Source organism: Chenopodium album, chromosome 15 (assembly GCF_948465745.1).
Source record: "Chenopodium album chromosome 15, dcCheAlbu1.1, whole genome shotgun sequence".
Lineage (NCBI taxonomy): Eukaryota > Viridiplantae > Streptophyta > Magnoliopsida > Caryophyllales > Amaranthaceae > Chenopodium > Chenopodium album.
The window spans coordinates 43,964,989-43,991,044 of NC_137848.1; the positions used below are offsets into that span (position 1 = coordinate 43,964,989).

Genomic DNA, 26,056 nt, shown 5'->3' on the forward strand with positions numbered 1-26,056 from the left:
ATATAAAAGTATTACAAAATAGGAGTCTTACTAGCTCCACTATTACAAAAAGAAAATATTAAGGAGGTGTTTGGTTCAATGAAATGAAATGAAATAATACGGAACGTCATACATGAAACATGATACATTACCAAAATAATAATTGAACATGAATTAATCACCCCATTAAACTATGCAATTAATAGGTCCACCAATTCTCAGAAGATGTCTTTTACCACAACCCCTTCCTGCTGGAAAACCACTCAATCCTACCACAAAACAGCCTTTAACAGTCCCTCAAAATCCTTGTACTCAACTCTTCTTTGCCATAAACCCGAAAACATCTCCGGAAAGCCTTATCGAGTTGCTAGACAAGGCTTGGGAGTATGATCCCTCAACCACATTGAAGCTAATATGCTACCTAAGGACTCTCAGAGAAGAGAGATTGTCTTGTAATGAAGGGTTTTATGTCGCAGCCCTTTGGCTTCACAAAAACCACCCATTAACCCTCGCCTGTAATCTGAGGGACTTGGCTAGTTTTGGATCATTGAGGGATTTTGCTGAGATCCTCTATAGGCTAGTCAAGGAGGGTGACAATGAGGAAGTTTTAAGCTGTCGCGAGAGGGTGAAAAGATAGAGATACCGAGGAGAGCAGTGTGTAAGTATGTACAGGATCCAACCTACCGCTTCCTCCATGAACGAGTGTCTGATCTATTTGCAGATCTCTTACGTTCAGATGTCGAAACACTCAACTCTTGCAATGCTGAAGCACTAAGCTTTGCAGCAAGAGATTGCCCTTCAATTGACTCCTCGTGTGATAGGCATACCCTTTTGTGCGAGAGCACTGCTAAAAAGGTTTTTCCTCGGGAATCAGACCCGAATTATGAAGGCATTGAAGACATACATTACGCCTATCGGGTCCGAAATAGATTAAGGAAAGAGGTTCTAGGACCGCTCAGAATAGCATTAGGGAAAGAATCGCAAGGAAGACTGGTAGGCAGTGACAAACAAGTCCAAGACAGTACATTGTTCTTCATGAAGAAAGCTTACCAGAAGATGCTGAAGACGAAGGACACTGCAAGCAAGTTAAGGTATTACCAGGTGATATTGTCGATGTTTCTTAAGACTAATGGTGAACTGAGGTGTTTTTCTTCAACTCCGCTCAGTATAATCTCTTCTCTAAAGGAAGAGAACATAGGAGTGAAAGAGTTAGAATGGCAGCATATGGTGCAATCCTTTTCAAGTACAGGGAAACTAAGGAGCTCCCTTGCTGTTTGTGACATCTCAGACACGATGAAAGATACTACAAAAAATGTCTGCATCTCGATGGGGTTACTGATTTCTGAACTAAGTAATGACTGGTGGAAGAGAACTGTATATGGATTCCATCAATTGCCGAAGCTTTGCAAAATTGAAGGGAAAGATCTTCAATCTAAGGTTAATTTCATGAAACAGCTGAAGTGCACTGAGAGGGTGAATATTGAAACTATTCTCAATCAAGTATTGCAATCAGCTGTCGCACAGAAACTGCATAAACAGGAAATGGTGGAGAGAATTTTTGTTTTCACCAATAAGGAATTCAGGAAATCAGTTGACAGCAGTTGGGGGTGGAATTACAGAGCTGTTTGGGAAAACTACCAGAAGTTTGGCTACAATCAGGTGCCCGAGATTGTATTCTGGAACATTGAGGGTTTCAATGATGGTCCTCCTACAATTAAGGCTGTTTTCCATGACAGATTGCTGACAATCAATGGTTTCTCGAGAAGTTTGTTTGCTTTCTTCCTGCATGACGACGCTGTTTGGAGATCTGCAGAAATCAAGTCAGTCACAACTGCAGAGGATGTAATGAGAATAACCCTTTCAGGAAAGGAATACCAAAACCTTGCTGTACTTGACTGATGTAAAACGCCTATTATAAATAAAATAACATAAGTGTTTCAGAATTCTATGTAGTTACTATACATAGTATACAGTATGTATCACTGAAGTGAACTTCTAAAATAACACAAAATGGTGCAGAACTAAAGATTAAATTAATTATCACAATTCACAACCACCATAACTAGCAACGGAAGATTTTCATGCTTTGCACTCTACTTATCCATTTCATGTCCTATAACTCCGAAATTGCTTTGAAAAGTTGTAACATCTGGATTAATAACATTTTTCTCCAACAACATTAACAAAAACAAAATAGTTCAAGACTTGAACTCCAAAACTGCCAGATAAAAGCTTGAATCATCAACAAATTCCTTTAACACAAATAAATGGTTAGATGCAACCTTCTCCAAAGTCATCTTCTCGGGTAAGTCAGACACAACTACATCAGGGTATTGTTGTCGTTGCTGATCCAATGCCTGCCTACCTTGGAGATGACTGATCACCACTCTTGCACCTGCAAGTGCAATGACTCATTAACAGTACTATAGGAATAGTTTGAGTTTTTTTCCTTTTGTCTTTAAGTCAGGAGATGCGATTTATAGAAAATTAAAAATCAAATCAACATAAGAGATAAGATGAGTCATATGTACCTGGTGAGCAGCGACTAGCAAGTGTTTTGAAGATCTCGTCGAGTTTAAAAGGCAAACCTGGCAAGAAATAAAGGAAAACAACATCCAAGGGAGCCCACTTGTCAGGTACATATATCAACTCTCCTTGCCAACACTTAACTTTGTCATGCCTCTCTTTAATACATGCAAGTGATAGGAGGGACTCGTGAACGATTAGCAAAAGTTGGCATGGAGAAGAGTTGACCAACTGATCAACAAATTTATCGGAACCTATAGAAACCAGGACCTTTGAGGTCTCCACAATTTTTCCAGCAGAGATGATTTGGTCAGTCTTATTGTCATGTTCTTCCCTAGAACTTGTGCTGCCAGATTCAAGGAATGACCAATCTTTCTCAACTAACTCATCAAAATTCATAACAGCAACAACCCCTTCTTGTGGAGTTGCAGCACAAACTAATGAGTAGCATACATGGGGCGAATAAAACTGATTATAGGAAACTCCAACAGAGCGACGAGGATAACTGCATCGGCTTTGAGAATACTGGTGGAGGCAATTAGAATGGAGTATTAATCTATTAGAAAGTGGAGGTTGTTGGTAGGATGATGGACACAAGAAAGATGAGGAAAATGAGAAAGAATTCATGATGAAGATGTGCTAAATGTTTTCCCTAAATGAGATATGGGCAGGCTAATGAAAGCATATAAACATATATCAGCTAGATCCCTGCATACTAAACTTCCACTGTCATTTCATCTTCATGATTCATCATCCCTACAACTGCAGAAATGACCATGTCAACAATATATCCCACCTTTTTCTGGTCATGTAAACAAACCACAGGATGTTTAGACCTACTCCAGATTATATCTATTCAGCAGGAAAGCACAACTCTATGTAAGCCATTTGCTCAAACAAGTATTGCAAATTTACGATAGTAGAGTGAAGAGTACACATAATCAAGTGGTACACATATGTATATTGTTACCCTCAATATCAGCTGATAGCATTAAACATACGAGGTGCAATCGCATGTCAATTTGAGCAAATAAAACGACTCAGAACCATATTATTGAGAGTATTAACAACATATCTCCATTTAATCCTGTAACCCATTTCTTATCCATCTTAAGAGTTGAATAAATAAGCAAAATAAAAAAATAAAAATAAAAATAAAAATAAATGAAGAATTCCATTTCCTTAAATTAAATTGAAGTATAAATTAACAGGCACACAGATGCTTTGCAGCAAAACAACCAGCAACTGTTCTGAAGTCTTAAATCATTGCATCAGTGATAAAGTTTTCTTTACTGGTAAATATGTGAAAAGAAAACACATTCATGAGTCTCGCAACAAATTAGCAACCCAATTTGACCCCAATATCAAAATTAAATTCTTCGAGTAAAAAATAAATTTCATAATTCAATCCTACATTAAAGGGTTCTGCAACACATTAACAACTAATTTAGATACAATTATTTAATTAGGCTCATAATTTTCTTCTCTTTAGTAGTAATTAAAATCAATGGTTCGAAAATTCAAACCCTAAATTTACTATACTGACAAAAAGAAACAAGAAGTTACCTCAGAAGCTGCTTCAATGGAGGATAGAAATATAAATGGAGAACGTGGAGTGCTCTTCAATGGGAAACTGAGATAGATAGTACTAGTGGAGTACTTTCCCAAGCGTTTTAATACTAATTATGTCTCTGGCAACTAATTATAGTCTGACCGGCACATAATTTTAGGCAATTTAATTGATTAAAATAAAAGAAGTTGTAAGTGGGATAGTTGGAGGTTTGGAGCATTAAAAACTTGTAAAATAAAGATAGTGGAGTTAATAGTTTATTGAAAAGTAATGAATGTGAGAGGAAGTATATATGAGTAATAAATAAAATAGTTGTGGGTTTGGATGGGGATTATGAGAAGAGAGAGATATAATAATTAAAGGTAGTTTTTTTGCCGAAAAAGGAAGTGTAACACTTATTAAAACATGGCCGGATTTGATAAATGTGACACTTATTAAAACACGGAGAGAGTACTAAAGTTTTGGGAAAATTTGTCAATTATTGCCATATAAAATACTCCCTCTGTCCTATAATATAGTTCCTGTTTTCCATTTCTGCTTCTATTTCTAGATAGTATGTAAATACCATTATACCCTCATTTTTTACTTTATTCATTGTACTTCCTATATTATCTTTGAATTTTGCACATGTCTTACATTTTTTTTCCATTTTCTCTGTCGAACTTTTGTCTATAATTGTACTTTTCACTTCCAATAACATATTTCATCTACTTTCTCCTCTTTTTTCTTAAATAATGTAATAAAACACAAACAACAACTATATCATGAAACGAAGGAAGTACCTTATTTCTCCATAGCCTTTTCAAAATAAAAGTTACAAATTGTAGCATAAAAGTTTTAATATTATGATAATTAACAACCATTTATATTTTTTAACCAAAATTTATTGTGAATGATGTTATGCATTTTGCCGTTGTTCACGTGTTTTGTTGAGTTGCGGAAAAGTGGAAAAACTCCTCGAAAAATAGAAAATTAGGGAGACTGGAGATTTTTGGTATTTTTCCACCTAATTTGTTTGCAAAATAATGAATTAATGACGGTAATTTCCCAAAATAATGTAATAATATAAACTAATTCCTTATATACATTAGTTTAAAAACTATTTCCCACGAAACCGTCCACGTAGGCTCAGTTTCAAGTTTGGTATTTTTAAGTATAAAACTGCTAACATTGTTGGCGGATTTAACTAATATAGAACCTCTAATGATATTAGAGGTTCTATACATAGAACCTCTATTGGTATTAGCGGTTCTATGCATGGAAACGCTATTGGTATTTGCGGTTTTTTACCTAAAACCTCTAATACCATTAGCGGTTCTATATAAAGAGCCGCTAGTGAAAGCCAAAGTAGAAGTTCTATTATAAAACCTCTAATGGTATTAGTAGTTCTATTATAGAACCTCTAATGGTATTAGCGGTTCTATATATGGAACCTCTATTGGTATTAGCAGTTCTATACTGCCAAATTCCAAACCTAGAAACCGATCCTACGTGGACGGTATTGTAGGAAATAGTTTTTAAACCGACTTATATAGAGAATTAATTTGTATTTAGAAAGACTCAACCTAATACTTCCGCGAAAAATCTATTTTTCTTTAAACAAAACTTGAGAAAATGTAATTCCATCACTGTTGTGAAAAAATGGATGTGGAAGTGGTAAAAGGTTAACTTGTTCAACATTTATAGTTGTAAATACAAAGTGAGTAGTGTGTAGTCATTAGAGCAAGGCCATTGGATGACCCAAAAAATTTGGCCATGAAATTGTTTATTAGTATTTTCTATTCCACTTCATCAATGACCAAATTTCATGACCATTCACAATTTTATACCCCAATGGTTGCCCAAGAAAGTTTGGTCATGAACTTTCTCTCTCCTACTTTTACCATACCCCACCATACATTCTCTCTCTTAAATCTCACCATAATGAAAATTATTATTAATATAAATAGTATAAGTACCATAATTTGTACTCTTAATTTAAAAGAATTATACTTTGTGATATAATTATTAATAAGCAATTAAGAAAAACTTAAATTAGAACCTCAATACATAATAATTATAATACGTAATAATACAAGAACACATTTTCTAAGCATGAAAATTGAAAAAACATACATACATATAAAAGACAACAAAATACATTATTATATTACAAAAAAAAACCATAATACATTGTCTAACCAAAATATTATTTATAATAAAAACTAAGCATACTTAATCAAAGGAAAAAACTCTTAAACTAACGATAATACATCCATTACTGCCTATAACCCCCATACTTACTCCATAAATGCTCTACTAAATCTGACTTGAGGGTCGTATGCATAAGTTCATCACGAACACGAGCTCTATTAGACATGTAAGTCCTTAAACTTGATGGTCGATCGCGACTGTTGCTGAATTGAAAAGGTTCCTCCATGTTTCTCCTACGTGAAGACGAAGGAGCAGCTTGATCATATTCATTTGGATCATAATATGTTGAATACGTATCTCGCTCATCTTCAACGATCATGTTATGCATAATAATGCAAGCTATCATAATTTTTCCCGACATACTAACATCCCGAGCTAGAGCAGGATAACGAACTATTGCAAAACGAGCTTTGTAGTACTCCAAAAGCACGTTCCACGTCCTTTCGCCTACTCTCTTGCTTTTTGGCAAAAAGACCCTCTTTTTCATTTTGGGGGAGAGATATTGTGGGAATGAATGTTGCCCATAAAGGGTAAATGCCATCGATGAGATAATACCCCATAGTGTATTGGTGGCCATTAACAACATACTGAACAGGAGGTGCTCGACCTTCAAAAACATCATTAAATAATGGAGATCTGTCTAGAACATTTATATCATTACACCTTCCCGGGGTCCCGAAGAAAGCATGCCAAATCCAAAGGTCTTGTGAGGCCACTGCTTCCAAAATCAAAGTGGGCTTATTAGCTCTTCCAGAAAACATGCCCTTCAATCTAAGAGGACAATTCTTCCATCGCCAGTGCATGCAATCAATGGATCCCATCATCCCTGGAAAACCTCGGCGCTCCCCATCTCGTAGCAATCTAACCAAATCCTCTTCGTTGGGTCTTCTTAAGTATTCATCGTTAAAGTAAGAGACAACTCCTTCAACAAAATGTTGTAAACAGTCTCTCGCCAGAGAAGCACTAATACGTAGGTAGTCATCAACAGAATCAGCTGCACCACCGTATGCTAGCAATCTAATAGCGGCAGTACATTTCTGCAAAGCTGTTGCACCTAATCTACCAGTAGCATCTGGTCTTTGTTGAAAGAACTGATGGCGTTCTTCTAAAGTTTGCATTATACGAAGAAAGACATGCTTTCTCATGCGAAATCTACGACGGAACAAATTTGGAGGGTAGACCGGCTGGTCAGAAAAGTAGTCATTCCATAAACGGTTATGTCCATCTTCACGATCCCTTTCAACCAAGGTCCTTGGCGCCCTCGGAACTTGATGAATCATTTGGAAGAATTCAATTGGGTTGGACATTATGAATTCATCCATCATCCTATCAACCAAACGATTCGCTTGTCTACGTCTCTCATAACGATGGTCAGATTCATCATCCGAAGAATTTTGGAGGTTGTGATTGGTAGATGAATTGGAAGAATTAGGGAATGAGTTAGAAGAGTTAGTACTTTCATTGGACATGTTTACAGAGATAAATTATTTGTTGTAAGAGGTAAGAAATGGCTTATAGGCTTTGGTGTAGTGAAGTTGATATGTACACCAATATATAGAATAATAATTGATCAGCAATGTTAGTAATTTAACAATAATGGTTGACACTTTTTCTGAGAAATTGCATACACACTTCATCAGGGTTACATCTCATCACTCTGAAAAATTGCAATTGGCTTATGTGATCAGTGTTATATCTCATCAATGTCATTACTGTATTGCTTTTATTGAAGAGTCAATTCATTTATGATAGTGAGAAATCACATCATATGACAAAGCTTCTACATTTGTCACAAGTGAATAGTGTCCATAAAATTTTGCCATCTAGTACTTTCAAATGTAGTTATTCATGAACGATACAATGACAATACATTAATTAAAAATGAAAAGATCATACATTACAATAACCATTCATTAAAAAGTTAAAACTACAGCTTAAACACTCATTACCTAACCTTACAACATTAAGTGAAAACTAAATTATTAACTTCAAGGAAATAATATTTTCACTAAATTGTTCCTTCTTTCTTGATCTTCCTCTGATAAGTATGGTTTTGCTTCAAGTATCTTGAACAATTCGAGATTGATTTTTCGCTGCTTTCGTGCTTCCCTATCCTTTTCTAGTTGTGCTAGTCCAGCTTCTTTTTCTCTACAATACTTAATATTTTCCATTTCGACCTCAGCTTCAGTTTGTCTAGCTAGGTTCATGTGTTGAAGAGTATCCAACCATTGTTGAAATGACTCAAAAGGAACATTCATCACTTTGCTCTTACCTTTACTTTTGTTGGAGTCAGCACTATAGGGGAAGCCGGAACAACCTATGTCACCGCTGGTTGGTGTTTCTGGGTTTGTTGAAGATGAATAGTTACCAGCTTCATTGATCCTTGATCTCTTAGAGACATTTGATTGGGTTGAAGTCTTCTGCTTACACGTCTCAACAAAATTTTCATTTTTGGCCCATGCTTCTTCGTTTTTTAAAATATCCCAAGCATGCTTGTCTTGAAATACTGTACTGGTATTCTTTTTTGATTTGTCGTCTCTGTAAATTTTACGGGCTACCTTAATAACATCATCGTCTGATTGCCCACTCCCTCTTCTTTCCTCAGCGTGTGCGTAAGCACCAGCAAATTTTGAGCAATTGGCATTCAACCTTCTCCAACGACATCTAAGCTGCTCCAAACCCCTTACTCTTAATAAATCACCCTTCGTAATGCCATCAGTACCTTGTTCAAAACACCTCTCTCTATATTGTCTAACATTATTAAACATTTGCTCAATTTTTCCCCAAAATTCAGCCCCTTTTTGGTTAGTGTTAGTTTTTTTGTTTTTACTAACCTCAAGCCAAGCTCTTACAAGAACCTCATCTTCGGGGTGTGACCAAAAATTTCTTCCACCTCTTGTATCGTCACCTTCATTATTTTCCTCAATTTCTTCAACCTCGTCGTCATTTTCATCATCTGAAGCAGCGGTAGATCTATAAGCCCAATTAAAATTTGAAAATGCACCTTCGCCTTCACCCATCGAAAAGTGTTGTGACATAGGAAATGTTGTTTCATGTTCAGCAAATTGATAATTTTGAACAGATACATTTCCTTCAGATGAAAAAACATTATGAGAATGAGAGGTATATGGATTTTGTGGTGGTCGTAAAGGGACTTCTGTGTTGGACACTGAACTTGCAAAATTCATATTATACATTCCATAATTTGGAAATTGTGGGAAAAATTGAGAGTTTGGTTGTAGTTGAGCATTAAGATCAATTTGACTATTAGAAAATGAAGGTTGATTATTCGGATTATTTAGTTGTCGAGAAGGATTTTTTGATTTGGAGGGATTTTTTTTTCTATTGGATTTATCCATATCCAATATCGTATTTTTGAGTTTAGTAGATAAGAAGATGTTTCTATTTGAAAGTGTGTAATTTAGAGAGGTGAATAATTGTATGAAAAGACTTCAATATTAGACTCATTTTATAGGGAAAAAAAAATATAGTCGTTGGAACAATTTTTTTTTTTATTAAACTTCGTATTTTAAAAATTATTACCGTTATAAGAATTATAACGTTATTAATAACAATGGTTTTGGACCGTTAGATGTATCTACAATTGATGCATGCTAACCATTGGATTGCATGAGTAAAAAAAGATGCATGCCTTTTCTTCATGGAAGTTACAACTTTTTTGTCTTTTGCAAAGTAATTTGGGACATGCAATTCCACGTGGCCTTCTCCCATGCTTTGCCCAAAAATCATGTTTTGGTCATGGTGAAGCCCGGGTCATCAGCCAAATACACCATTTTTTATTTATTTCCATTACTTTAATACTATTTTAAGATTCTCTCTCTTCATGACCAAAGTTTTGGTCATCCAATGGGCATACTCTTAGTGCATCAGAGATTCAAAGTAAAAGTAGAAGGGAGGGGAAAAAGAACATGTATGACGCTATCTATAAGCAATTATGGCCATATAAAGGAAGCGGGTGTCAAATTAAAAAGTTTGTAATTTTTTTACCCTATAATTTGCAATTTTAATTTTTAAAAGATGCAATTGGAAAATTTGGTACTTTAAGTGGTTGTATTTGGCAAATTTTCCAAAGTTTTGGGTATTCAAGCTTTTTTTTTTTGGGTACTCAAACTTTGTGAGTGTAAAAGTTGTGGATTTCATTTCCAAAAATAAAAGGGCATTTTTTTTTAATTGTTCGAGTAAGCTACTCAAAAATCAAGCAGAGTTAATTAAATACTACGTCTTCCGTTCTTGTTTACTTGACTCGTTTTGACTTTTACATTATTCCATCACTCCTTGATCATCTTTCGTGAAATATTTGTAAAGAAAAACATAATATGTGAAATCTTATTAAATTGTCTCAATAAGTTTTATCATAATACATAGCTTTTACTCGTATAATTTTTACTTATAGAAAATTAAAGTAATTGATGGTTAAAGTTTTGCATTAGCAAGCATGATTAGATTTGGGCATGGGTCAGGCTGGCAGCAAGCGGCACGGGCATGACATGAGCCTGCTAGCAACCCGACACGACATGAGGTATGAGGGGTGCGCCGTGGGCCGTGCCATGAACAACAAAATCGGCATGCCGCAGGCGTCACAAAATTTTGACTCGCCAGCACAAACCACGATACAACCCACAAGGCATGGCCTGGCACAACCTAACATAATAATAAAATATAGAAGTATAATAATATAAAGCACTATAATTATAAAAATAACATATATAATAATAAAGAACATAACAAAAAGAACTATAAATAATAAAAATAAAAAAGCACTATGATAAATTAATAATAAAAAAAACCATAATAATATAAAGAATTATAAATAATATAAATAAGAGAATTATTTAATTAATAATAAATTAATTTTTTTTTTAAAAAAAAATGGGCTGTCCGCGGCCCGGCAAGTGGGTCGTGACATGGACTAGGGTGTGTAGTTTGACAACTCGGCACGGGCGGTGCGTAGCTTGACGGCTCGGCAAGGCACGTCGTGACACCACCTCGTGCTGACACGGCACGACCCGCCCTTCCTTCATGCCAAGGCTCAGCTTGAATTCCAACTCTAAGCATGATAAACAAAACATGCCAAATTAAAAAGAACACTAGGAAGTAGCTCCAACTTAGTACCTTTAGTTAAAAAAAATAAATAAATAAATATCTTGGGTTAAAATTAAATAAAGCTACTGACATAAGTTTTTATATGTGCTTCAATAATAATTTTTACAAAAACTAAATTGGTCCATAACTTTTATCCTATCAATTTTTTCTTTATTTTCAATATTTCATGTGTGTAGTGTGTTACATTTATTTTTAATCAAAAATTCAAAGTTATAGGTTTATATTAAAATAAATAACAATAACAAACCACTTAACTAAAATTTTATTAAAATTTTGGTGAGTATCACTTTCTGATTTCCATTCCTTACCTTTTTAAAAGTATAAGTAAACTCTTATAAATAATGTTAAGACGATTATGTCCCTAAAAATGTTTATTTACATATTTACTCCTTTTAAAAGTTTGACCACACTCTTATGAATAACATTGAACAATTATGTCCCTAAAATGTATATTTACATATTTTCCCTCACTAATATTAATTGATTTTTTTTTTTGAAATCTTAAGAATAGTATGTGGACGTTTATACCCCTGAATATTTTATGTTACATATTTTCCCTCATTAACGCTACTAACAACTAAAGTTAGAAAATAACGCTAAATCGAAAAAACTTCCCTGACATGGCTTGCTATGATGCGCGCATAGCGTGTATCCGCCCTAGTCTTGTTCAAATGTATTATCAATTGAAAATTGAAAACAAAAGTTAAGAAAAAAAATAAGTTTCTCAATTTTTAAGTTTTCACTTTTTGGGTATTCAAGTTTTTTTTTTTTTAATTTTTTTTTTAACCATTTTGTACTTTAGCCAACTTTTCAACAAGATTATTTAAATGACTAGTAGAGATTTAGTTATTACTCATTTTGATAATTGAAAATGTTATGTCCAACAAACCACCTTACTATACATCATATATTTCTTTTAAAATTTCGTGCATAAGCTAATCTAATGTGTCCCTTAAATAAAAGGGAAGAGTAATCAACAAAATATATACCAAGTCAACATGAATGTAACAAAATCAAGGAAAAGTTTACTTTTATTACCACTCATGGGCTGTTCACATTTACTAAACTGAGCTGAGCTGAACTGAATTAAACTGAACTGATTGGAGCTGAACTGAACTGAACTGAATAGAGATGAAATGAATATTTTATGTGAGAAGGAAATTAGGAGCTGAAATGAACTAAATTGAAATTAAGCTGAAGTGAACAGGCCCAAAAAAAAATAAAAAGCACCATTTTGATTTTTGTTATTCATCTAAAATTTTATTTATTTTACTACCACCAAAAAAAAAAAAAAAAGATTTTGCTACCACTTACAATTTTCCATTAGGGTTCTGTTAGTGGTAAGCTATTATATTAGGAAATTTTGTGAAAAACTACCTATTATAGTCCATAATTTACGAGAAACTACCTATTAAAAAAAATGTTGTAATTGACTACCTAACTTTTGAAAAATGTTGTAATTTACTACCTTACACCGGATTATGAAGTTTGACCAAAATTTTCCGGCGTTGACACGGTCACGTGACACTTAGTGACCATCACGTGGGAAAATTGTGAGAAAATTTGGGAAAGAAAAGGGTCATTAAGTGTCACGTGATGATCACGTGACCAAGTCAACGCTAGAGAATTTTGGTCAAACTCCTTCATAATCTGGCATAAGGTAGTAAATTACAACGTTTTTCAAAAATTAGGTAGTCAATTATAACATTTTTTTTAATATGTAGTTTCTCATAAATTCTGGACTATAATAGGTAGTTTTTCACAAAATTTCCTATATCATTTTTTCCTTGACTTGTGTGCCGAAAAATGTCCCGTTAAGGTTTTAGAGAGTCATTTAGTCTTTAAAGGTCCAAATTAAGCTCAAAATTAGCAAAAAAAACGTAAGTGTCTCGTTTCGCATGTTCGAAAATATTTCGATTTGCGTGCAACTATTCCTTTTGCCGCAAAAATTGCTTGGGTAAAATTTTGGGGGGGTCATTTTAGGCCTTTACGACCCAAATTGAGCTCAAAATCGCTAAAAAATTATGTAAATACCTTGTTTCAATTTAAAGTACATACATATGTGTCAATACATACACAATATATAAGTGCAAATTATTTTCTAGGCTTAGAGAAAAGATAAGTTGCTTTAGGCTCATTTTAATGAGTAAAAAGAAGGATCGCACGATCCTTACCGATTCTAGACGATCTTGTACGATTCTGTTCGATCCTACATGATCTTGTATGCTCCAACAACAATCCCGATGAAAAAACAGGATCTTGACTGATCTTACATAATCTTGTACGATTTTAATGCGATCCTACTATCTCTGCGATTCTGGTTTCGATACGAATTATTTGACTAAAATTAGATTGTGGGATTGCCCGATCTTGACCGATTCTACACGATCTTGTACGATTTTGTTCTATTTTACATGATCTTGTAGGCTCCAACAACAATCCTAATAAACAGGATCGTCCGATCCTAACTGATCTTACACGACCATGTAGGATTCTGAATGATCCTGTACGATTTAGATGTGATCATGTACAATTCCGTTGCGATCCCACTGCCTCTACGATTATTCTTTCGATCCGAATCACTGGACTGAAATCGGTTCGTAGGATCTGGATCGCTATTCTTCATATATTGTAATGAAAATATCTAATTGTTTTAGATTTTTAAACCTTTGTGAAAGAGTTTTTTTTTTGGAGTAACCCATGACCAAATAATCCCTGACGGACCAAGTAACCTTAGGCTTATCGAGTAACTCATGACCGACCGAGTAATTACCGACTTTAACTTAAAAATTAGTTTTATTTATTAATTTTCTTATCAAAATATTTTTATTAATTGAAACTCACTTATAAAAATGTTAGCCCGCCAATGATGATATGTTAAATTGTCAAATAAAATATTGTATATAATAATACGTGTTTCATACAATCTATAAATGGTTGTAGGTAGCAGTGAAAGTACGATATCCGATTTGGATTTTACACCAAACCGAATCCAAACCAAATTAATTCGGTTTTGGATTTTTGAAACCGAGTTTGGATTCAATGTAATCCAATCCAAACCGAAATAATTCGATTTTGGAAATTGAATCCAACCAATCTGAATTTCAAGCATAAGTAAAATATAAACCTAATAAGCATATCCATACACCACCGCTCGAAATTCAAGCAAAATAAAAAACCTAACAAGCAAATTTATACATCACCGTTCGAAATTCAAACAAAATATAAGCCTAACAACCGGCAAAGGACCGTCAGAGAAGAGTGAGAGCGGACGAGTAGTGGTGAAGGATCGTCAGAGAAGAGTGAGAGTGGTTGAGCGGTGGCGGTGGTCGCAAGGGCAATGAATTAGTGAGGAAAGAGGGGGAAAGAGATTAGGGTGTTGGCTTGTTGCCGCAAGGAAAGAGTGGTGAGGGACGAGTGCTGGTGAGGCAGGCTTGAGGGGCGAGCGATGGAAGGTGATTGAGTGAGAAAAGGGCAGAAAAAATTAGGGTTGTCGCAACTAAGAAATTAAGAAAGAGTGAGGAAGGCTAAGGGAAAAGAGGGAAAAGGAAATAGGGTTTAGGTTTATATATGAAAAGGGGATTATGGGCTAGGGTATTGGGCTTCATATAAATCTGGTTTGGAAATTCGGATTTCGATTTTGGTAATTCGGATTTTGATTTTTTGAACCTCAAAAGCGAAGTCAATCCGCAATCCATATTTTTTAAAAATCTCAAACCGATCCAAACCGAATTTCCAAAAAACCCGAATCAAATTTGTTAATTTGAATCAGTTCAGTGTGCGGTTTTAACCCATATCACTTTCACGGTTTCACCACTAGTTGTTGGTGGCAAGGCTTTAGCTTAGGAAATATTCTACTCAAGCCAAACAGAATAATATGGTTTCCAGTCTAATACTGGATGGAGCTCCATCTTATGTAATAATAAATTTGTTTTCAACTTGAGAAAACAATTTTCATCACTTTACAAGCCTAACAAAGGAAAATACAAATAATATTTCAACTACAATAAATTTTTCCTCAACCAAATAGCATAAAAGGACTTAAGCTAATCCCTTTGCATTAAGAGATACAAACAATTAATCTAAAATCTACAATCAAGGCTGACTACTAGGTAATTTGATGAGAACAGAATGTTCTGGTTTGTGGTCACACTCGAAATCTAGATGCACGAATGCTCGCTCAACTTCTGGGAGCTTCTCAATCTTAATCTGCAATGACTCTCCAATTGCATGAGCTTCTTTCAAAGGCAAGTCTTCCGGTAGCTCAATGTCAACCTTTTTCAAGTCACAACCAATTAAGAAGTTCAAACATAAAAACATTCATTCTAATTTAAATCTATTTTAAACATTCGAGTATCTGACAGAAGTTGAGACTAACCTCAACAAAGTATAGAACACCGAAGGTATATGCTCGAACTGTATCAACACGCTTGATTTGAGCATGATGTTGTATGACTAGGTACGTCAGTTTCTGCAAGACTTCTGGAGGAGCTGCTTGTCCAACCAGAGAAACTGCATACATTGAAAGGACTAGTATATAAATTGAATACAAATTCCTTTACTTAGATAGCCACTACAAAGATGCAAATACTTTCGCCAAAAGCCTTAGAAAATGCATATTTAGTGGCGAAGCTAGCAATCTTTTTTAAGTAAGTTTTATTTAGTTCAAATAGTTTTGACAAAAAACGTTTTTGATCCATTACTTAATACTATAATACTTCGAATAATCAAAGACAAACTAACAATATATTCCAAATATTCATGTTAATCTAACCACTGCACACTCACAACAGCAACCAAATCATTTATGGATTATGTATGCCTCAAAATCATGTACAAACCTGCATTTTCAAAAACGGTTCCAGACCAATTTGAAATTGTGTATATAGCCAGAGCAATAGCACCAATAGGATCAATCCACCAATAAAATTTGTCGCCAAGAACTGCAGCTATTAATCCCACAACATTTGTCACCACATCAAAGTAGTGATCCTGTCAATTGGTAAAAACAGAAGTCATTATAATTGCATATGATCTTTACTACAGCAATGCTACAATAATGCTTCTTTTTTTTTTTAATAGAAAAACTCTGATCTTAAGAGTCATATGGATACCTTTGCATATGCACGAACGATTCTGTTCCCTGAGCTTTTGCAATAAACCCAAAGTGCGAATTTTACAGTTGTGGCAGTAAGCATGATAGAGTATAGCCAGATAAGCTGCTCATGCGTCATCTTTGGAGAAGGTTCATTTCTTATCAATTGCTCCACAGCTTCAATAAGCACCTGAAACCCTGCATCAAAATGGTATACTTAGTGAGTCAAGAGTGATATTACACTCATAAAGTCGTACTAAAATGAACAAATACGTGTATTGCAACATTATATCCATATTCAAGTTCAAAAATTACCAAGCGTGGCCATGACAGCTGCAAATATTACAATTCCCACAGGTTGAACCCTTAGTTTGCCTATAGGATACTGGTAAATATTGATGTTCTTCATCGACAAATGCGTGAACCATAGGATTCCACCAGCCATGAGATCTAACAAGGAGTCAAGTGTTGAGGCTGCTATAGCAATAGACGCACTTCTTATTGTTGCATATATCTGCATTTTAAACAAGCACAAAATAAGATGCTTATGTAACCAGGGAATTTATAAAGAAAACACTGTTGATGCTAAACCCTCTAAAAAATTAATGTTGCCTTGATATAGAATAATAACCTTTAATGCTAGCAATACAACATTGGCTCCATTTGATATGTTCATTGCTCTCTCATGTTGTACTTGTTCTCGTCTTTCTTCCTCTTCATTGACGTCAGGAGGTACATCTAGAGCATCAACCTCCTCAAATGATTTTAATGTTGAAACTTGCCTCTCATAGTATACCTTCTCCGCTACAATGACACGAGACAAAGTACAAGATGGTAAATTCAAGAAGGCTAAGATCACAGTACAGTTTAACCTTGCCAATTTTCTAATTAAGTTCAATATTTTAGGAAAATAGGTAACATGGAGTATTTACTATCAAAGTTTTTACCAAATATTTAGCAGATTCAAACATGGCTCTATAGTCTAAAACTCTAAATGTAGGTCCGATCCTTTGTATTTAAGTATGTACAGCAAACCAATAATTAAGTACTCTGCATCATTTTGAATCCAAAATAAAAAAAAATTTTTTTAAAAAAAAAGCCATGTTTCTAGTATAATGCTAGTAAAATAGAATCTCTCAATCCCTTATTATAAACAGATAAGTAAATTACCTTCGATTATGCCCGAGGTATTGGAAAGGTCTAGATCAAAAGGGGACTCAGGATCCATGGCCAGCTGAACCTTGTGAGGCAACTTAGAGAAGAAATCATTCTTAAGACTCGTAAAAGAGTATTGTCGACAACATATATCACCTCTTCCATTCCCATTGTTAACCATGTGTTGTTCTTGCTCATTTGACATGCCCAACAATAATGGCTTTTTGGCATCATAATCCTCCAATCCACCACCTTTTTCCATCTTTCGTTTAACTTAACTAAAAGTATATCTCAAAACAACCAATTTCAAACTTCCTACTCACTTTACCAACATCAATGAGCTCACTAGCAAAAATAACAATACATACAAGAGAATAAGCTCGATAATTGAGCAGCGAATGAATTCTCCTTGAAGTGGTGTTAGTTGCAGCTAGCATATCATTGAGACATGCACGAATAACCCATCCCGAAGATAAAGATATATAACATAAAGTTTTCAGAACCACCCCACAACTTTTTTTTTTTCTTTTATCACATGAATGACAAAAAACTAGAACAGGAACAAATAGAAAACGTACGAATAACAAAGAGTCAAATTTGTATAACAACAACCACAAAAACAGTGATAATAATTGACACAAAACCAATATAATATGAGTAACAACGGTAGAATGAATGTAACAAAAAAATTATGTATGTTTCAACAGATTTATGTGGGTTCTTTAGGAGTACAATTTTGTTGTTGAATAAACCTAAGATCTGTTTTTGCGTTGGTTTGTGGCTATCGAAAATTGATGAAAATATGTAAGACTTGCAGGGTTAAGTAGTAAAATTTGACCGTTTCTTTGTTTGCATAAAAAGTTTAGGACAAAAGGTTAAAGATAATTATAATTATTGTCACAAAATCTAGGAATTTTGTCCTTAAATGACTTTCTATATTAAGAAATTACTCCTATAAGATTTGCGGTGTATTGTGTAAATTTGTTAGTTACTCTTAACTATATTTAAGCTCATCTTGTCTTTTTGTATGATTAAAAATTTAGACTATTCAAAGCAAAGATGGATATATATAGGAATTTTAATATAAACTTATTTATTTAAATCAATATTTGCTATATAAGCTTTCTGTTATTCATTATTTCTACAATGTAAGGTATTTTGCCATTTTGGTTGACTTAGATCAAGTTTATCTGTTTTTCAAAAAAAAAAAATGATCAAGTTTATCTAGAGGGGTTTATACTAAACATTGTTGTAAAGTATGGGGAATTGATGTTAGGAGGGTGCGCAGTGAAGACTAGCCACCCGTAGTTCTTAATCAGAGACCTAGGAGCCTGAAGAGTTGTGGCAATCCCATGGCAACAACATTTGAAGTGACGTATGAGGGATAGAGCTACCTAGAAAGGGTAATACAAGAAGGGCATCAATCTATTAGAGTCGACTCCGTATCTTTTCCTCTACACTTATCTATAGATTAAAACACGTGATTGAACAAGTACATCAAACTCCCTACCCCTAGCTTCAAGATCATATGAAGGGTTCAGGTGTGGTAGGGAGGGGAGAAGGGAGGAGCGAAGGTGATGTAGTGATATGAGATGGTGTAAAACAATGTGGACAAAATGGGCAAAAGAATCATGCGGTGGTCAATTGATAAGGTCCAAATTTAGCAATTATAAAAGATAACTTGTGCTTCTGCAATAATATTTTGACGCATTCGTAAAATGTTTGCTAGATGACGCTTATCTAGAGGTACCCATAAATTACAAATTACAATTCAATAATATAATCGCAAAAAGCCCTAACTTTCATAAAAGTAATACAGTATAATATTTAAGCATGAAATAATTTATAATACTACCTCCGTTTCATATTATTTGCAACGATTAGACATTTTTTCTCTCTACTTTATGTCAAATCATTGCAAATAATATGCAACGGAGGTAGCAACACAATAAACACCACAAAATTTCAAGAACACCATACATGACTTTCTTTACGCACAAACATAATACGGAGTACTATATATTAATAATAATAATAATAATAATAATAATAATAATAATAATAATAATAGACGCCACAAAATCTTTGAGAACACAAGTTAATGGAAAAGGTACATAATATCATAATTGTAATCAAAGCTTGGGATCATTTACTAGTTATAAATGAACAGAGAGCACATAAAAAGTGTACACAATCACATATTGATGTGAGATAGAAAGTACTTTGTACAAAGTATTGCATTAAAGTATTTAGTTAACCAATGAAGTACAATAGTACATGATTATTAATTTTAAACAAGGGGAGTACTGAGCAGTAGCGTCGTACTCCAACATATCGACTGTGTACAAAACAAGAGTGACATTTATATAACAAATCAAATTTCACCAGCCATGTGGGGTGGTACCACTCGAAACAATGCAAAAAACGCGATGGTACCACTTGTAAACAATCAGTCACATTTCCAAGCAACACCATTGATATTAGCAACAGTCAATGGTCCTGTCAAATGTTTGGTTATAAACCTGTCAATCTATCTTAATTTTCTGTTTTGCAGAGATGATAAGGTTGGTATATGTCCTCAGACAAGCACTGTATTTGATTAAGCTTTGCAATCTCCTTCATTGAAAAAACAAAGAAATTACATTACTCTAGAAACACATAGAAGGCGATATAGACACCAGGGTAATAAAAGACAAGTAAAAGGGTGTGAGTTCAGACTAAATTTCATAAATGATACTCTTGGAGGCAAAAATAACAGGAGGAAAAAAGGAAAAGTAAACAGAGGTTTGTAACCTAAGACTAGGCAAACAACTTTCTCCTGGGAAGTTATACACCTCAAAATCCTGCACTTTTGTTGATCAAACATCATAAATTCGCACTTTCCTTGATGCATATCAATCGAATATGGTATTTTGCAGTAAAAAAATGGAAAGTGGGAACTGAAGTTTGGAAATGGGGAGAGAATTTACTAGCTAAGTTATTATGGGTACATTTTGGGAATGTTGACAAAATAACCAAAACACCCTCACAGACTCAGTATTACAGCATTATTAGCTCTCTCTATATATGCATCAATGGCAAAAGTTTATTTCAATATTTGTTCGATTGAGCTCCCCTTAAACAACCTACACCACCTGGTAAAAGAGCCTCATTTAGTCCCACTCTCAACCATTTTTATTCTGCCATTAGAAACACACATAAAAATATGGGATACTACTTCCTGAGGAATCCTGCCCGGTGTATTCAACAAATGAAAACCTACGGAATTCATTAGTTTTTTAAAGCAAATGTACCATGATCCAAGAACATACAGTTAACTCAAGGTTACACCTAAGAATAACAACCTTACTTTAGCTAGAAGGCCAAATATCAATATATATCAACATTGACAGCTTGACAAGTACTCTATGAGTAGACGTTTGCCAGCTTTGATGCTGAAATACATAAACAGAAAAATAAGATCAATTGCAAATAAAAGACAAGTTACATGATCAACATGATAAACCACAAACCATCAATAAATTTTCCAATTTCTACACCAATGAATGGAAGTATAAACCTAACAAAATTAGTTGTAAATGCATTACAAGGCTGAACAACTAGAATGAGCAAACCAGCCAGCAACTTGGTCGGCTATGGATTAGCCTAGACCTAGACACTACTGCAAATAATTGAAAATTTAGCCTAAACTTTAATCAAGAAGAAGAAGAAAAACACACGCAAACTGCCACTAACAAGCTGATCAATTGCATAAAAAACCTAAAAACCTGTACAAACATGTGCTAAGTGTACAAAATAGAACACAGCACATAAGTAAACCAAACCACTAACATCTATGAATTCAGCCGACTTGAGTAACTATGTGGCCAAAAACACTACCCAAGGTTGCATCTAGGTGACCAACCAGTAATTGTTATTAGCTGGTCTCCCTACCCCCCATCTCCTAAAATGTAAAAACAAAAAAACAAAAATGCATATTGAATTGGAAATTTCTTAATCTAGTATCACACATTCACACATTCCACTAATTTACACAACTATGAATTGCCATCAACAAGAAGCTGTCAGTTTTCCCCACTTTGTTTTCAGCAGATTTACAGACTCACTCAAACAGTGATATGATGGCATTGTCTCAAGTATGGTGTCAAGAAACGAACCTCGACAGGATTGGTGCAGCAGTCCCTCAGCAGCTTTACCCTGAATAATAGTCAGTAATGACCTAACATCAAGAGTTGTGCTTCTTTCTCAATTGTGGAAGCACTTTGCATGCAATGCTTTGGAGCTTCAGCAACAGATCCAGTTCACGAACCAGAAAGCAAATAAATGAATCAATCAATCAATAAAAGCACTCAACAGATATATGGCTCTTCAAATTTAAAAGCACCCTCAAAAACTCAAGTACTGAACTGGATATCGTCATGATATGGTTTGATGTGACTGACTATAGAATTCAGTGAAATCAAGTCGGAAAAGGAGAAATTTCAGGTCAATATGTTGCTGGACTGGCAATTCAGAGATGAATCCTGTAAGAAGGGATGAATACTTCTTTCCAATATCATCCAGTTCCTGGCTCATAGAGCTGAGAAATTTAGCAGCATGTTGGGTTAAGGCCTTCCTGCCCTCAGATGCCCATGAACCAGGTTCGGCAGATCTGTTACTTAATTGCCTAGATAGTTTTTTCTTATCATCAGTAGACCTGTAAATAATGATTTCCAGAGATAACTTAGCAAATATGATAACAGCAGGATAACTCTACATGATAACATGAGAAACAGAAAGATACCTTGCTTGCACTTCATAAATGCCTTCATATAATCTGTCTGCCAAACTCCGGAAGCGCAGTATTAGGTCAAACAAAACAAATAGTGTCTCGTATAAACTCTGTGATCTCTCTCCAAGAAGAGACTTCTCAACTATGGAATGAAGATACTTTTCATGAGCAGCAAGTAGGTCATCAAGATCTTTCGCTGCTTCAATTTCATTAGAAAAATTAGACCATGATACCTCCAAAACTTCAAACATAATGTAGTACTGCAAATTTGAGACAAAATGATTCATCTCATCCCAAAGAACTTGGCATTTCCGCAATGTTGAAAGCAACTTTACTTTAACCGCTTGTTGCAATTTGATAAAGGAGCGAGAAGTGATACAATTTGGCTTCATAGTTTTCCAAGTACTTATCAGTGCATGCTCAACTCGCCTAAGCTTCCACAGGAAATTGAAAATTCTTAAGTACCTTGACATAACAGATTCCGTAAAAACAGTATCTAGTGGAACTCTGGCATCATATTCCAAGGAGAACACATCCCAGCCCCTGTCTCCAGAATTATGTGGCATCATCTTGACTCTCAGTCTATCCAATATATCGCGGTCATCATATTGAGCATTTGATGACCTTATAGCAGTTTCCAACAGCCCTGCCAGCTTAAATGTGCTAATAGTGTTGGCAGGTTCAGAGAGTTCTGGCCCAACTATGTCCATTAGATACTGCACAAAATCACCCTGTCCAAGCAACAAATACCGTTTTATTGCCATACAATGATCTTTGAACTTGTAGCGGTTGTAGATAACATCCAGTAGATGCTTATCAATCCTCTTAGCTGCTTCAGCAACCAACAATTCAAGAGCATCAGTTTCTCCATAACCAAGACCACCTCTTCCTGTTGTGGTTCCAGCAGCAGCTGCCGCCTCAGTCGCAGCATCAGCCCATCCTCGGTCTTCACAACATACCCTTAAGAAGTTAATTGACTTCCCAGTCCTCAAAATGCGTTGTGCAAGAGATTGCGAGATGAAAGAAGGAAGCATCCCATGATGGAGCCGATAGCCCTCTCTCCAAAGGGATTCAGCCTTGACAGGCTGCCCAACAACAAAAAACTCAGCAAATATATCTTCAAGCTCCCCTTCCAAGACCCAACTTCTAACCATTTCAAACAGGGGTGAGCAAACCCGACGCAGCAAACGCTTCATAAAATCTCTCACAAGGGGATCCCCATGTTGGGCATGCATATGAATAGCCCCTGCCATCGCCCCACCTCTCAAAACTCTACAAATATCCGCCAATACAGCCATAAGCCTCATCTTAACCATAGGTTCAGCAAACCAAACCAATAGTCTTCTCAAAGAGAGATAGTTCCCTGAAGTGGCATTTTCAGAAATCAGTGGAATGGGATTCATTGCCTGCGCTTCAAGCACCGCTAAAAGCTTATAATACTCAGTAAGCTCATCCTGCAATGCCGCGCAGAATGCTTGCCCCACAGTACCGACATCTTGAGAAGGAAAATGATCCATACTCTCCGATATATACCCTTTAACTTTTCTAAACAACCAACCCAACTCACATAATTTCTGAATCATAATCCTAGTAGCTCTAGGTACCTTAATAGAATCAGACAAAGCATACCCATCAATATTTCGATCGAATTTAACATAACTCCCATCAATTCCTTGACTAGCATACAACACATCCCTCACCAAAACCTCCTCAGAAACATCATTCTCTTCTTTCAACAAATTAGCAAACTCCCTAAACGCAATATCGCGAATATTGTCAGGATCTTTCGACAACACTAAAACCCCACCACTCCACCCCACTTCCTTGTCACGAGAAACCTTCGAATTATCACTCAACTGAGAATCATAAATCGCTGGCAAACCCCTAGAAACCGTGGAATTGGGTTGTTTTTTAGCAATTTTACAGTCTTCAGACACAACTCTAAGTAAATACAAAACTGCCCATTTGTTATTTATACTACCAGGACCAGTTTTCGACGCAAATTTCGAATAAAGATCGGCAAAAGTAAGAGCTTCGGAAGATTTACCTTGAGTGACGAGCTGACGCTTAATTGATTCCGCCATTGCCGCTTCGTCAGCAGCAATTGAAGGCGTCATTCGACTGGATAAGATGCGAATTACATAGCGAAGAGCTTGATTGAAGTGATTAGAGTCAATTGAAGAAGAATTAGGGTTTACGGAAGTAGGTTGATTAGGGTTAGGGTTAGGGTTAGGGTTTTGGGGTTGTAAAAGTAAACGATTAACAAGCTCTTTAACTAGATCTAAGACCTTCTGATCCTCCATGAAAATGGCAATTTCCGAAGAAATCGGAGGAAGAGGAAAGAGAGTGAGGGTGAGAGTGAAGAGTGAGGAGAGAGAAAGAGGGAAAGGGGGAAATTTGGGATTTTTTTGAAAAGAAGAAATTAATGGGTGAATTATTTTAGGGTTATTGAGATTTATGTTGGGCGCGCAAAATGATTACTGTTTGCCTTTTTAAAATTAGTTTTTTTTTTTTCAAAATTAGAATTTTTTTCTTTATTTAACTATTTACAGTTTCAAAGCATCACTTTAATCGGCGTGTAATTGTAGAAAGGTTAATGATGTAAAATTACATAAGTGGAATTTTTTCGGAGATTAAAATTGGAAAATTCCTATTAATAGCCCTTTATTTTCACTTTTTTTCAATGATAGCCAATTCTTTTTCGATTAAAAATTATATATAATTGTCTAGAGATTCGTGCTTGTATGATTAAAAAAAAAATCATTTTTGTATTTTTGTCTTTCCTCCTCATGTAATAAACCACTATCGAATTGATTGTTTCCACCGAACCAACCACCACCAGCATCCTCCTTCACCTCCATCCTCCTTCAATCCACAACCAAAACTCGATCATCCTTCATCTTCTTTATGCGAACCGACCACGAGCTTTAATGTTAGAGACTTAGAGGGAAACCAAAGCTTAGTTACAAGCCTTCAATGGAGAAAACAATGGATGAGGGAAAGTGATGTGATATGAATGAACCATTTAAAAAAAAATAGCTTTATTTAGATTTAGCCTATAGGTTTTTATATTTCACTTGAAAGGGTTTTCTTATTTTAGGCAGTAGGAGTTTTTTTTATTTTTAGTGGTTATTGTGAGCATCGTTCGAAGCGCGCCTACGCAAGCATGTTGTGAATATGCTTGACACTCATAGGAAGTGGGAATTGACCTATACGATTAGGGACACGACTAGGGACAAAGCAAGGTAGGGAGTCGCCAACAAGCTTTTAACGAACTTGTAAACCGTTCACGGATCATTTAAAGGCAACCGCGAATAAGGGACAACAATAAGTAATAACGATTGACCCGTGAAGGTTACACCCCATTCATAATCCATGAGATTACTAACTCCATATGGTTCAGAACCACGAAAAGAGGATCGGGGATGATGGTACAAAGTGATTCATGAAATCACATTCGCCCGTATTGACCTCTACTCGAATCTTATAGTGAAAAGTATTTTTGCAATCTCAAAGGCATGCAAACAAAGATTTAATTTGCTCTAAACTATAATTATGCTAAATTGGTTGAATGTTAATGCACACATAATTCTAAAATATTAGTGATCACTTCAATTAATAATAAGATTAAAAAGGAACCTAA

The 26,056-nt window shown here is 35.2% G+C and overlaps 5 protein-coding genes across 5 annotated transcripts; 1 reads left to right on the forward strand and 4 right to left on the reverse strand.

Moving 5' to 3' along the window:
- Positions 1-172: 172 nt before the first annotated feature.
- Positions 173-1,878, forward strand: LOC145581239 (uncharacterized). Its single transcript, XM_081638283.1, has 2 exons — positions 173-569; positions 716-1,878. The coding sequence occupies exons 1-2, from the start codon at positions 173-175 to the stop codon at positions 1,876-1,878; spliced, it is 1,560 nt and encodes a 519-aa protein (XP_081494409.1).
- LOC145582294 (uncharacterized) lies at positions 1,876-4,168 on the reverse strand. The gene is made up of 3 exons (XM_081639294.1): positions 4,072-4,168; positions 2,511-3,267; positions 1,876-2,374 (listed from the first exon to the last, which is right to left on the reverse strand). Exons 2-3 carry the CDS (start codon positions 3,130-3,132, stop codon positions 2,178-2,180), a joined length of 819 nt encoding a protein of 272 aa, XP_081495420.1. The 5' UTR covers positions 3,133-3,267; positions 4,072-4,168; the 3' UTR covers positions 1,876-2,177.
- Positions 4,169-6,630: 2,462 nt separating this feature from the next.
- On the reverse strand, positions 6,631-7,737 carry LOC145581240 (uncharacterized). Its single transcript, XM_081638284.1, has 2 exons — positions 7,074-7,737; positions 6,631-7,013 (listed from the first exon to the last, which is right to left on the reverse strand). The coding sequence occupies exons 1-2, from the start codon at positions 7,735-7,737 to the stop codon at positions 6,631-6,633; spliced, it is 1,047 nt and encodes a 348-aa protein (XP_081494410.1).
- A 7,544-nt stretch (positions 7,738-15,281) lies between these two features.
- Positions 15,282-18,298, reverse strand: LOC145582295 (metal tolerance protein 4-like). The gene is made up of 7 exons (XM_081639295.1): positions 17,658-18,298; positions 17,119-17,291; positions 16,803-17,001; positions 16,507-16,685; positions 16,234-16,384; positions 15,771-15,904; positions 15,282-15,667 (listed from the first exon to the last, which is right to left on the reverse strand). The coding sequence occupies exons 1-7, from the start codon at positions 17,902-17,904 to the stop codon at positions 15,488-15,490; spliced, it is 1,263 nt and encodes a 420-aa protein (XP_081495421.1). The 5' UTR covers positions 17,905-18,298; the 3' UTR covers positions 15,282-15,487.
- A 3,069-nt stretch (positions 18,299-21,367) lies between these two features.
- On the reverse strand, positions 21,368-24,750 carry LOC145582296 (gamma-tubulin complex component 3-like). Its single transcript, XM_081639296.1, has 2 exons — positions 22,426-24,750; positions 21,368-22,338 (listed from the first exon to the last, which is right to left on the reverse strand). Exons 1-2 carry the CDS (start codon positions 24,714-24,716, stop codon positions 22,059-22,061), a joined length of 2,571 nt encoding a protein of 856 aa, XP_081495422.1. The 5' UTR covers positions 24,717-24,750; the 3' UTR covers positions 21,368-22,058.
- Between the last annotated feature and the right edge of the window lie 1,306 nt (positions 24,751-26,056).

What these genes read in the sequence shown, in the direction of transcription:
- LOC145582296 (XM_081639296.1), bottom strand. Translation starts at nt 24,716, where the DNA reads ATGGAGGATCAGAAGGTCTTAGATCTAGTTAAAGAGCTTGTTAATCGT. An exon ending in ATTTATGAAGTGCAAGCAAG is followed by an intron (nt 22,339 to 22,425) that starts GTATCTTTCTGT and finishes CATTATTTACAG; the next exon opens with GTCTACTGATGATAAGAAAA.
- LOC145581240 (XM_081638284.1), bottom strand. Translation starts at nt 7,737, where the DNA reads ATGTCCAATGAAAGTACTAACTCTTCTAACTCATTCCCTAATTCTTCC. An exon ending in GATGATGGGATCCATTGATT is followed by an intron (nt 7,014 to 7,073) that starts GCATGCACTGGC and finishes TTTCTGGAAGAG; the next exon opens with CTAATAAGCCCACTTTGATT.
- LOC145581239 (XM_081638283.1), top strand. Translation starts at nt 173, where the DNA reads ATGCAATTAATAGGTCCACCAATTCTCAGAAGATGTCTTTTACCACAA. An exon ending in CTATAGGCTAGTCAAGGAGG is followed by an intron (nt 570 to 715) that starts GTGACAATGAGG and finishes TCTTACGTTCAG; the next exon opens with ATGTCGAAACACTCAACTCT.
- LOC145582295 (XM_081639295.1), bottom strand. Translation starts at nt 17,904, where the DNA reads ATGGAAAAAGGTGGTGGATTGGAGGATTATGATGCCAAAAAGCCATTA. An exon ending in TCGTTCGTGCATATGCAAAG is followed by an intron (nt 16,385 to 16,506) that starts GTATCCATATGA and finishes ACCAATTGACAG; the next exon opens with GATCACTACTTTGATGTGGT. An exon ending in GTGTTCTATACTTTGTTGAG is followed by an intron (nt 15,668 to 15,770) that starts GTTAGTCTCAAC and finishes GACTTGAAAAAG; the next exon opens with GTTGACATTGAGCTACCGGA.
- LOC145582294 (XM_081639294.1), bottom strand. Translation starts at nt 3,132, where the DNA reads ATGAATTCTTTCTCATTTTCCTCATCTTTCTTGTGTCCATCATCCTAC. An exon ending in TGCTAGTCGCTGCTCACCAG is followed by an intron (nt 2,375 to 2,510) that starts GTACATATGACT and finishes TTGCACTTGCAG; the next exon opens with GTGCAAGAGTGGTGATCAGT.